This window comes from Macaca thibetana, chromosome 13, assembly GCF_024542745.1.
Source record: "Macaca thibetana thibetana isolate TM-01 chromosome 13, ASM2454274v1, whole genome shotgun sequence".
In the NCBI taxonomy this organism is placed as follows: domain Eukaryota; kingdom Metazoa; phylum Chordata; class Mammalia; order Primates; family Cercopithecidae; genus Macaca; species Macaca thibetana.
Genome location: NC_065590.1, coordinates 97,732,527 through 97,745,467, shown reverse-complemented (window position 1 = coordinate 97,745,467; position 12,941 = coordinate 97,732,527). Strand labels below are relative to the sequence as shown.

General features: G+C 43.9%; 2 protein-coding genes across 3 annotated transcripts in view; both read left to right on the top strand.

Moving 5' to 3' along the window:
• The window catches only part of IAH1 (isoamyl acetate hydrolyzing esterase 1 (putative)), a 359,243-nt gene that overhangs the window by 221,874 nt on the left and 124,428 nt on the right, over positions 1-12,941 (top strand). The window lies entirely within an intron of this gene.
• Positions 1-12,941, top strand: part of ASAP2 (ArfGAP with SH3 domain, ankyrin repeat and PH domain 2) — a 203,452-nt gene that overhangs the window by 150,235 nt on the left and 40,276 nt on the right. For both annotated transcript variants that reach the window (XM_050753889.1, XM_050753890.1), the window contains exons 13-15: positions 666-714; positions 798-964; positions 3,661-3,794. In XM_050753889.1, the coding sequence (XP_050609846.1) occupies positions 666-714; positions 798-964; positions 3,661-3,794 (350 nt within the window). The remainder of the gene's footprint in view (positions 1-665; positions 715-797; positions 965-3,660; positions 3,795-12,941) is intronic.

Below are 12,941 nucleotides of genomic sequence, written 5' to 3'. Positions count from 1 at the left end.
TCTCGTGAGTGGATTGAGGTTATATGTTTTTGGCAAGAGCAGCATAGAAGTGATGCTGCCACATCCCACACAGCCGCCTCCCTGCTGCACACACACAGAGGTCCACAGCCTGGCGAAACACTTGTAAAACGGTGCTGACGCCAGCAATATGTGAGTGTAGAATTTTATATTCGACCATTATTTAACACTCTCCTCCTGATTTAGCTGTATTTCTAGTACTCGATTCTCAAAGCATATTATTCTTAGAATTTCTTATACTAATCTTTTTCTAAGAAAGCCAGAAAACTTCTAAGATACTCTTTTCAAAAAAGATTTGTATTATTGGAAGGGCTTTAACAATTACTTTTTGGGGGCCAACTCTGTAGTGAGTTAAAATGAAGCAATTGAGAGGATAGTGATGGTTTTCATGGAATAGCTTCAGTTTTTAGAAGCGGCATCTTTTAAAACTTGAATGAGGGAAAGGGCAGGTTTATTTTGCATTCCAATGCCATTGTTAGTGAAGGCAGACAGTTGGAGGATACGAGGGAGTGCCTGATTTTATACAAATCAGTATTTCCTAACAGAGAGCTAAGATTATTCCAGAGGCTAATTAGAAACCACTTTCTTTTGGAATTGTGTATGGATTGCTGTCTGGGCTCACAGTTGAAATTCCTCTTGCTATGCAGATGACAGAACTTACCACTTCCAAGCCGAAGATGAACAAGAATGTCAAATGTAAGTTACATGGTGGTGGGACTTTGGGCTGGACTTACCTGTTGTTTGTGGGATTTAACACAACGTCGCTCTTGTTTTTCTAGATGGATGTCGGTGCTGCAAAATAGCAAAGAAGAAGCTTTAAACAACGCATTTAAGGGGGATGACAATACTGGAGAAAATAACATCGTCCAAGAACTGACAAAGGAGATCATCTCAGAAGTGCAGAGGATGACGGGCAATGACGTTTGCTGTGACTGTGGGGCACCAGGTGACCCAGGGACCCCACCCAACCCTGGGCTCTGGGACATTTAATCCCATTCTGATTCACAGAATCCATTCATTGATTTTCACTTTCATTTCAAACACAAAATTAAGTGCAGCTCAGCCTGAGTTCATCCCATTACACAAATGCTTAATGAACTGTGCAGACCGCGGCAGGGGAGAGGGGGTGGGAGGACGTTTGCCTGCCGGGCCCCAGAGCAGGACTGAGTAAAGAGGGTTTGACAGAGCTGCAAAGATTGAAATGCTTTTTGAGAAATGAAAACTGAAGGGTACAGTGAGGGTGAACTCAAGGTCATGTGGGCTGAGAGGCTGCATGTGTCTGGGCTTCCTTGCTTGGAATCTGCTCTCTTCTCCCTTTATCCTACTTTGCAGAACTTCTGAAGTAGCTTTAAGCTGCTGTCTGGCTCTGTGACCCTGGGAGAGCCACTTGCTTTGTTAAACATCGATTGTCCTGTCTGTAAACTGAAGGGACAGGTTCCTTTCAGCTGACACATTCTGTGAAATAAGATTTTATTTTTACATTTTGATAAAGCATATTAGGGGCTTTATAGTAGGATGTGGTTTAAGGAATTTACTCTAATTGAGACAGAATGGTGGGGGTGGGGGGTCGGGGGACTACACAGGTGCATTTTCTGAACATTTATAAAATTAAAAAGATGGAGGCTTGGCTAGAATGGTCGGTCCCCTTTTCATTCCTCTAATTATATGACAATTTTTCTTAAAACAACAAACACAACCGAAGTAGAGTGGGCAGTTGAGAAGTACCCTTAGGTTCCCATGACCCTGAAGACTGTATTTGGCCTTGGAACCATTAAAAAAAAAAAAAAAAAAAACTGGCTGGGTGCAGTGGCTCGTGCCTGTAATCCCAGCACTTTGGAAGACTGTGGTGGGCAGATCACTTGAGGTCAGGAGTTTGAGACCAGCCTGGCCAACACAGTGAAAGCTCATCTCTATTAAAAATACCATAATTAGCCTGTCGTGGTAGTTCGCACATGTAGTCCCAGCTACTTAGGAGACTGAGGCAGGAGAATCACTTGAATCCAGGAGGCGGAGGTTGCAGTGAGCTGAGATCACGCCACTGTACTCCAGCCTGGACTACTGAACGAGACTGTATCAAACAAACAAAAAAATGAAAATACCTTTTTGGCAGCAGATGAGGTAGGGGTTGATAAGTAGTGAATCATGGTCTGTCTTGAGAAAGGGTAAAGACAGTCTACGATTTGGGTTTTTCATACACTTTGATAAAGAGCTCAAAGGTATGTACTCGTTATTTTAAAATGCCAAGACAGTGTGGGTAATAGAAAAATGATGTAGAGTCACCTAAATGGATGCTTGTGCCTCCCCAAAGCACGTGGATACAGTGGAGTCATCCTACACAAGCGCAGACGCAGATGCCAAAAAGGTTTTCCAACGTGGATAACATTTTTAATAACTTGAACATTTAAAAAATAACTTCATCATTGCCTACTGACTAAAGTTGCGATATTTGGCCGGGCGAGGTGGCTCAAGCCTGTAATCCCAGCACTTTGGGAGGCCGAGACGGGCGGATCACGAGGTCAGGAGATCGAGACCATCCTGGCTAACACAGTGAAACCCTGTCTCTACTAAAAATACAAAAACTTAGCCGGGCGAGGTGGCAGGCGCCTGTAGTCCCAGCTACTCGGGAGGCTGAGGCAGGAGAATGGCGTGAACCCGGGAGGCGGAGCTTGCAGTGAGCTGAGATCCGGCCACTGCACTCCAGCCTGGGTGACAGAGCGCAACTCCGTCTCAAAAAAAAAAAAAGTTGCGATATTTACCTACTGTGAGTTTCTGAGGGTAACAAACAATTCTGAAGAGAATTGTGTTTATGGGTTGTATGATGTACTCAAGGACATCTTTTTAATTTCCCATTTTTAGCAAATTCCACATTCATCTGTCAGGCATTTTGTGGGTGCTTATCATGTTCTAAACTGATGATAGGGGCATGTTAGTGAGGAGCCGAGCTGTAAGGGGAAAGCGTGGCTTTGAATGCAGGTAGAGGCAGGGCCACGGTCTGCTCTGCACTCCCTGGCAACCTCGAGCCTGAGCATTGTGAAGCTGTCTCTGAGATAAAAATCCCTGCCCTGGCCATCTCATGGGGCTCTTAGATTTGATACAAAAGTGCTCTGTGATTTCTGAAGCTCTTAACAATGCAAACTATTGTTGCTACTACCAGTGTGCTGAACACAGCATATCATATGTACATAGTACGTTCTCTGTTGTTATCAGCATCTATAGAAGCGAATGTTTTAAGCCTATTCCCCTTTTACTAGTAGACTTTGGCTGGTCTCACTGTTTTCCTCTTGCTCCATTCTGCTAGTGTGACCAAGCTGGTGATGGGCGTGGTCTGTTTTCATGACCAGCCATTGAGGAGCCCTTGGTCACTGGAGTGCGTCCTATTTATTTTTGCACACACAGCATCTGTCACACGAATGGAAGGATGGGGAGATGGAGAGAGAGGGAAGAAGAGAGAGAGTAGATGTGTGCATATGCGGGTATTGCATGTAAATTGCTGGTAATTACGGACAAAGTTTCCAGCTGTGTTAAGGATCAGAAAATGCTCATGCTCAGAACTCCTTGTTCAGTGACTATGCAGGAAGAGAGTTGTGACTCCTGACCTTCTTTTTGACTGGAAGCTCAACTCTGCCCTGTTCTCTTTGGCAGATCCTACCTGGCTTTCCACCAACCTGGGCATCCTGACCTGCATCGAGTGTTCCGGAATCCACCGAGAGCTGGGGGTTCATTACTCCAGGATGCAGTCCCTGACCTTAGATGTACTGGGAACGTCTGAGCTGCTGGTAATTTTTAAATGCTTGTTTTGAGATTGGAAACAAATGAGCTGTAAGCTAAGTTTTACTTTTGGCATTCTAATCCATTTTGGTAAGCTAGTGATTGTTGATATATTACCAAATGGGTTTGGATAATTAGAAACTCATTGATAATTCTTCATTTTTAGCTACTGGTGGTTGAGGGCACTTCTTGTTGCAAAACTTTATTCTTAAATGAATAAAGAGGAGTGAAACCAAAACAGCATTGAGAGTGGTGTGAGGTTCTGCAGAAATGGAATAAGATGGTGACATAGGCCAGCTCACCCCATCCATTAGACAGATGTGGAATTTCTGACAAGGCTGTGGTGACAGCTTGCCTCAAGCCTCCGACTTTTCCCTACCCCAGATTGTCCCCCTTGGAGGCACATACTGATCTTCATTTTTACCGCCTTTGTTTCTTAAGTCTTTCATTCTTGGTTCAGTGATAATGCTTAAACCATGTGATAGAGATAGGAGGAGACTGAAGCATTTTCTGTGAAGTGGCTTTCAGAGTATCGAGACTATGGTCCCACAAGGTCCATCAGACAGGTTATGCTTCTGGCCACCTGACACATGAGCTTTCATGACTGTCTTCCCTAGAAAGCAGTTCTTGAATTCTCTCCTGGGACAGCTGAGTGTTGACAGTAAACAGTAAGTAGATATTGATTGCTATTGATTTTAATGTTGAATTTAAAAGTTTACATGTAGGGAATTTAATGTCAAGAGCAATAGTCGTGACAGAAAATCAATAGTTGTAGACCATGTTCCTCTCAAGGGGCCATCAGTCTTATTGATGACTTCGAATCCAGTGTGTCTGAACTTGGAATGCATTTTGAACTCTCTTGTCAAACCTTTCCGGTCTTTCCAGGAATGCCTTTATGGTCTTGAAAGACAGAGTTGGGAGAAACTACAGTGGATCCTAGCAGCCTAGTTAGTAACATCCTTAGTTACTTAAAGTTTAAAACTAAGCTAGACTCACTTAAAGTTTAAAACTAAGGAACTCCAAGCAGTGCCTTCCTGGTTACATACGGCAATTATTGTTCATGTAATAATGCACGTGACCTACATCTTGGAGAGGTGAACAGATGTACATGTGGCATCTCTTGGATAACTGATGATGGCATAGATTGGAGATTGTCATGGTACATTTTCAAAGAAGCACAAAGTACTTCTCAGTAAACAGTGATGAACTATGGCAGTTGTTTCTTCTACTGATTTTCTTAAAACAATGGGAAGTGTTAAGTGATTTATGATGAAGTAGTAATTGTTGATTTTGTACTATGTATTTCGCAGACCACTTTATATATACTAGGCTCATTTGATCTCCAGTAACAACCTGATGGCCTTGCTATATTATCCCCATTTTACAGAGGAGGAAACTGAGGCTTAGAATGTTTCAATATGCCTAGGGTTATGAAGCTTTTAAGGTGACAGATCTGGGGTGTGGGCCTCTTTAATCTAATTCCAGACCTCACACTTAAACCTTAGAGGAGCCTGGGACACAAATTGGCATTTTAGTGGGTTGTCTTGCTGTGTGATAAACATTTAAACATCTCTACTATCCTTCCCTATCACCATCCGCAACAAATGTTTAACAGTCAACTCTGGAGAAAAAAGAACCCTGGTTTGCAACCTGCCTGTTCTCGTGGTGTAAATACTCCCACAATGGCCAATTTCAAGCTACCCATGTGAATTACTAAATGTGAAGTTGGAAAAAGATGTTCATTATATGGTACATTCACCATGCAACACAGTGGATGTAAAGAACTTCATGAACATGGATAATAGTAAAATGTAGTATAATTAGCAAATGATGAGTTTTGAGTATATACCTTAGTTATTAATATAACATAATTATGAGTTTATATAGTATAATTTTTAATAGTAGCAGTGTTTAGCAGTTGGCTTGCAAAATTCCTGAAATTTTAACAGTTGACTGTTATGAGCTGGTAGGAGCCTGACCCCACCATCTGTTATAATTTCTTAAATGTGTCTCAGAAATTTCGTGTTCTTCATGAGACCTGAATTCCTACTAAAGAAGAAAACGCCAAAGAAAGGTGAAAGGAATATGTTGTTCTGTCTTGATGAAACGATGAGGTGACTTCTTATGCCTAATTAAATTCTCCATTTCTGTCTCCCAGAGCCTCCATCTGCATTCTTATAGGAGTTTAAAGTTTGGTTGGCTGTCACCCACAATGAGAAATCAGCCAGTGCCTGCTTAATCAATGTCCCCAGATATTTTCAAAATCAAATTGCTCCCAGAGTTTTAAACTCTTCCCTTACCCAAGCCTTTTTTCCTCAGTGGTTATCAGGAAAAGGAGAGACAGCAGTGAATTGTGTAGGATTTACTCCCTTCAACTCTGCTTGCCCTGCGCTCTGGCTGGTCCTCTGTGGTTCACAGGAGGTGGACAGCTCCTTACGGCTCCCCTGATTCATTTGTTGTGTGCTAGGAGTGTGGTCATGATGTCGTGGCTGTAAACCTTATTCCTTAGCCCTTTGGTTAAGCAGTACGTAGGGTGTCAGGTGTTAGTATTCATTGGCAAAGCTTGGAAATTTCAAGGCTTTTTTTTTTTTGAGACAGGGTCTCACTCCATAACCCAGGCTAGAGTCCAGTAGTGCAGTCTTAGCTCACTGCAAGCTCACTACAACCTCTGCCTCCTGGGTTCAAGCAATCCTCCCACCTCAGCCTCCTCAGTAGCTGAGACTACAGGCAAGTGCTACCACGCCTGGCTAATTTTTGTATTTTTGGTAGAGATGTATTTTTGTATTTTTGGTAGCCATGTCCAGGCTGGTCTCGAACTCCTGGGCTCAAGCGATCCTCCTGCCTCGGCCTCCCGAAATGCTGGGATTACAGGTGTGAGCCACTGTGCCTGGCCTCAAGCCTTTTAAAAGTACCCAGGTTGTTTGTTTTATTTTGCTTAGACAATCAGGTGCTGGGATGAAGGATTTCCTGAAATCTTTTTGCCTCTTTCTCTCTTTCTCTGCGTGTGTGTGAGTGTGTGTATATTTAAAATTATATCTGACACGCCGTCAAGAACCACAAAGAATTAGCTATCATTGTTATCTCCTTTAACAAAATCCTTTCAGAAAAGTGGTCCCCATGTGCTAACATGTGAACCCCCAGGGAGGCCGTGCATGGTCTCTGCTTGTAGTCTGTTCTTACGAACCTTTTCGATTCAGAGTTGCATGGCATGCAGGGCCGCGGCTGACTTGCTTGCTGAAGTGTGTATAGCAAGTGTTCATTAGGCCCCTTGGTGCCTTGTGAAAGGAGAGTGGTGGGTGCAGTCTCACAGGAGTAGCATCTCTTCTCTTTTGGGTAAATAGGACAGCCCGCTTCAGGGTGACATGCTGTGACATCAAGGGATTTTATTTTTTTAATTTTTTATTGTATGTATTTATGGTGTACAACGTGATGTTTTAGTATATTGTATACATTGTGCGTGACTAAATCCAGCTAGTTAACGCACCTGTCACCTCACATGCTTATATTTTATGGTGAGAACACTTAAAATCTACTCTCTTGAGCCTGGTGTGGTGGCTGGTGCCTATAATCCCAGTACTTTGGGAGGCTGAGGTGAGAAGATTGCTTGAGTCCGGGAGTTTGAGACCAGCCTGACCAACATAGTGAGACCTCCATCTCTACAAATAATTTTTTAAAATTAGCTGGGAGTGGTGGCAAGCACCTGTGGTCCCAGCTACTTGGGAGGCTGAGGCAGGAGGATCACCTGAGCATCCAGGAAGTTGAGGCTACTGTGAACTGTGATCTTGCCACTGCACTCCAGCCTGGGCAACAGAGTGAGACTGTCTCAAAACAAAATTTTCAAGTATATGGTACATTATTATTAACTAGAGTCACCATGCTGTACACTAGATCCCTAGAATTTATTCATCCTAACTGAAATTTTGTATGCTTTGACCAAGATGCCCAACCCCTGGTATCCATAGTTTCTACTCTCTACTTCCATGAGTTCATGTTTTTTGGATTTTGCATATAAATGAGATCTGCAGGATTTTTCTTCCTTTGCCTGGCATATTTCACTTAGCATAATGTCCTTCAGGTTCATCCATGTTGTCACAAATGACAGAAGGTCCTTCTTTTTTTCAGGTCGAATAGTATTCCATTATGTATATATACCACATTTTTAAAATCCATTTGTCCATTGGTGGCATTTAGGTTGATTCTCTATCTCGACTATTGTGAATAGTGCTGCAATAAACAAGATGGTGAAGACATGTCTTCAACAAACTGATTTCAGATCTTTTGGGTAAATACCCAGAAGTGGGTTATATGGTGGTTCTCGTTTTAGTTTTTTGAGGAACCTCCATACCATTTTCTATAATGGTTGTATTATAATAATTTACCTTCCCACCCGGTGTGCAAGGCTTTGCTTTTCTCTACATCCCTGCCAACACTTGTTATCTTTTGTCTTTTTGATAAAAGCCCCATTCTAACAGTGTGAGATGATTGTGGTTTTAATTTGCATTTCCCTGATGATTTGTATGATTAATGATGTATACTTTTTCATACATATACCTGTTGGTCATTTGTAGGCAACCTCTACCTCCCAGGCTCATGCAATCCTCCTGGGTAGCTGGGACTATCGGCATATGCCACCATGCCCAGCTAATTTTTAAAAATTTTTCCATAGAGATAGGATCTCACTATATTGGCCAGGCTAATCTGGAATTCCTGGGCTTAAGTGGTCTTCCGGCCTCGGCTTCCCAAAGTCCTGGGATTATAGGTGTGAACCGTGTGCAGCCTAGCATTACTTCTTATCCAGTGGAATGGAAATTGCATAACTGAAGTATTAGTTCTGAGGAATCATGTCATCCTAACTACTGTAGCACATACCAGCTTAGTATCTTTAGATTCTAAAGCAAACCTACTTTGGGAAAAATTTACTGGGAAACACAAATTTTAAAAAGATAAATTTCCTTCTTAATGTAGAAGATCATGATTTCAGCTTTGATTTTTCAGGTCATATGAAAAACAATATCATTGGTACTAGGGTACTACTATCATGATCAATTTCACTGTCACACATGAAGTTAACAAAGGAATTGTTGATATTCTGAAATTGAATTTGAGTCAGTAATTTAAAAATCTTACGAGACCAGGCGCAGTGGTTCACACCTATAGTTCCAGCACTTTGGGAGGCTGAGGCAGGCAGATCGCTTGAGCCCATGAGTTCAAGACCAACCTGGGTCACATGGCGAAACCCCATCTCTACAAAAAAAAAAAAACCCAAATTGGCTGAGCATGATGGTACATGTCTGTGGTCCTAGCTACTAGGGAGGCTGAGGTGGGAGAATCACCTAAAGCCTAGGAGGTTGGCTATAGTGAACTGAGATTGTGCCACCGCTCCCCAGCCTGGGTAACAGAGTAAGACCCTGTCTCAGAACAAAACAAAAAAAATCAAAATTTTAAAAAAGCATCAAGAACCTTACCAAATATTTACTGACTCAACTTTCTGTTTCTTGACTTTCTTCTATTTCTGTTCTCATAAGGTTGTTAATAAGCTGTCAAATGTTAAAGCGGGTCAACACACAGTCTGATCTGAAAGAACATATGGAGAGGAAAGCTCCTCAAAGACCAAGAACTTACGACTTATACCTGTTGTTAGTTCACCTAGGACTGAAATGTGCCACCCAGATACTAAAAGCAATTGCTTAGGGCAACAAGACATTGACTATCAATGGTCATCTACGAAGGAACTGTTATGCTTCAGGCATTGTTGTAGGTGTTCTACGTACATTATAATATCTAACCTAAATGGAGAGCTCCATTTTTAAAAAAGGCCGGAGAAGTTAAGAAACTTACCCAGTGTAGGATTTACACTCCAACTATTAGACTCCAGAGCCTGTGTTCCAGCCTCTTTTTTTAAAGCCAGGATTCTGAACATTTTTTAAACCACAAACTCTGTCAGAAAAAATTGAGCAGCAAAGCATATACTTACTTACATATGATGTACCTACACTTACTAAGAAATATATACTTTGTAAACTACATCAAAAATAGAACTTTTAAAGGGTCAGGTAAAGACATCATATGTAAACTTTTTCCCTGCACACCAGAGTGGCCTTTTGTGCTCTCTGCTTTGGAGGCAGCAGTTTGGTCAAGCCCCTTCCCTTACCTGGGCTTTTACCCTTTGCACTTTAGAGCTGGATCGCACTCTCCAGGCCCTCCACCCTTTGGGGATCTGAGGGGCCCAATTAACATCAGGGAGGAGCTGACCTTGGGGTCTCCTCCTGAGCTCAGTGGTCAGGGAAGTCTGGTTTCTCTCACTTGCCTGTTCCTCTCCTGGAGTGAGTCAGAGAGGAATGTCACACCATTGTTGTCCTTCCCTGTGGAGACATGAAAACGGGACAGGAGGTTTCCCTGCCCCACGCCAAACTCTCAAAACAACGTCCAGATAAAACCTAAAGCCTCATTTTGGCTCAGTGGGCCCTGCTCAGGTAGGTGCTAAGGATGTACCCGGTGTGTGATTCTGTGTCCCTGTCCTGGGCATTGCCATCAGGGAGGGGACGCCCACACATGACTCCCCTGCTTGGTGAGTGTCAAGGAAAGGGGCCTCCTGGCCAAGTGACTGCTCTGCTCATCTGGGCCTGGCGCCACCATCCTCGTAGTGCTCAGGATGAACTTCTTTTCCAGGGCTGCTTATTAACTCATTGCTAGTTCAAGTGAGCTGCTGTAGAGCAGGAGGGTGCCTCATGCCCCATGCCCAGCACAGACAAGGGGCTCAGATTGTGTTCTTGAGGCCACAGGAAGGGCGAGGGGCTGAGCTGAGCTGCCCTGCCCTGGGTGATACAGAACTTAAACGCTTCTTCCTCTCCTCCATCCAGTCTGGCTCAATTTCTGCCTCAGTGCAGCCCGCAAATTCCTTCTGGGTACCAGTGAGAAGCAGGAGATGCCGGGGCTCAGGTCGACACCCACCTTCCTGCCCCCCTGGCTTCTGCCTGCCTGTCCTGCTGGCACCTGCAGCCTCCATTTGCAAATGCTTTTCTTTTGTTGATGGGTCCAGAGGAGTTCTCTATGGGCTGAAACGTAAACTGGAACTTGGCAGAACTGCAAGGTAGCACGTTTCTCTAGCTTTGGATGAGTGTGACACATGGATGCGGTGGCTCCCTGGACCAGCTGTCTCTCAGTTAACCAGCCAAGTCCAAGCAGAAGGGAAACAGCTCTTCAATTCCTGGGGAATTCTCCTCCTCCCATCTCCCCACCCCCATCTGCTTAACACAAACTGTGAGGCGTCAGGGTGGTTGGCCCCTGGCTCGCAGAGGGGGCCACAGTGATTTTTGTCACTTAACTTGGGAAAACCATTGTGCTCACCTGGGGACAGTGTCCTCTTTGGATTGTATGATGCCTGGCTATAAACCAGGGGCTCTGACATTGGGGTTCAGTGCTGGATCTGACACCAGCTGCCTGAGAAACCCTTCACAGGGCATTAGCTTCCTGGCGCATAGGTACCTGTCACCTTAAGTGGTATGCCATCTGACCATTCTGTTGTCCCTGGGAAAATTGCAATGCAGCCTCCAGCCTTTTGCCTCCTGACTGATGGCTTGAGGTGCCAGAGCCAGGACTGAGCAAGGAGGTGGAGTTGGTTAATGTTTTATGCTGCTTTGGGCCGCCTAGAAAAAGCTTTCTCCACTTGTCAAGGGCCAGGTTGAATTAGGAAAGCTCATCATCCAAGTATTAGGCTACCTCGCATAATTCTTTTTTTGTTTAAAAAATTGCGTCTGCATTCTCCACTAGCCCCACTAGCCCATTTCACTGTTTGATATTATTTGCCACCAGGAAGTTCCAGTGTATCTAACCCAGACCTCTTGGGCTGCTCCTTCAGTCAGTTCCTCCCAAGAGACAGACCCGATTTCAGGCTGCAGCAGCCTCTCCCAAAGCATCTCTGTTAGCTCCTTTGCCTGCATAATTTAAAAAAAAAAAAAAATTTTTTTTAAATTTTTTTTGTAGAGACAAGAGTCTTGCTGTCACCCAGGCTGGAGTCCAGTGGTGTGATCTTGGCTCACTGCAACTTCCGCCTCCTGGATTCAAGCAATTCTCCTGTCTCAGCCTCCCGAGTAGCTGGGACTACAGGCACACGCCGCCATGCCTGGCTAATTTCTTTTGTATTTTACTAGAGACAGGGTTTCACCGTGTTGTCCAGGCTAGTCTCGAACTCCGGAGCTTAGGCGATCCACCCACCTTGGCCTCCCAAAGTGGTAGGAATACAGGTATGAGCCACTGCTCCTGGCCTGCCTGCATAATCAGTAGAGAGCAGAAATATCACAAGCATCACTGACTCCCCAGCACAACATGGAAATGAATACGTTTTCTCAAAGCACTGAGCTTGGTGCTCTCTTTCATTGTTTCATTAAACATTTAAGAATCTGAGCTGGCCGGGCGCGGTGGCTCACACCTGTAATCCTAGCACTTTGGGAGGCTGAGGTGGCCGGATTGCTTGAGCCCAGGAGTTCGAGACCATCCTGGGCTACATGGCAAAACCCCATCTCTACAAAAACAAAAATCAGCTGGGTGTGGTGGCATGTGCCTATAGTCCTAGCTGCTTGAGAACCTGAGGTAGGAGGGTCACCTGAGCCTGGGGAGGTCAAGGTTGCATTAAGCCATGATCTGGCCACTGCACTTCGGCCTGGGCAACAGAGCGAGACCCTGTCTCCAAAAAAAAAAAAAAAAAAAAAAAAAAAAAAGAATGTGTCAATTTAATGTTTAACATGTCAGAACAGTGATTGATTGGCAAGTAAAGACCTTACATCTGGAGCTAATACATTTTTAGTGCTTTAGTTTACTGTTTTCACCTAAATTTTATCCATTTTTATCATTATTACAACCCAGAAGTGTAGGTATCATCCCATTTTACTGATGAAAACTCTGCCACTCATTGAAACTGACTTACCTGTGGTCACACAGCCGGTGATAGAGCTGTGATTTGAACCTAAGTCTTGGCTTTACTGGCCCAGTGCCGCTTTGCTCTACCAGAACTACCTCATAGCTGGCATAAGTAAAGGTTGTTTGAGGATGTGAAATAGAGTCACTTTGGTTGAGGCACAGGTCTTTGGGAGGAGTGGGTAAGGATGGAAATTCACATTGGACCAAGTTACTGGTTCTCCCTCTCTCTATCTGTACTC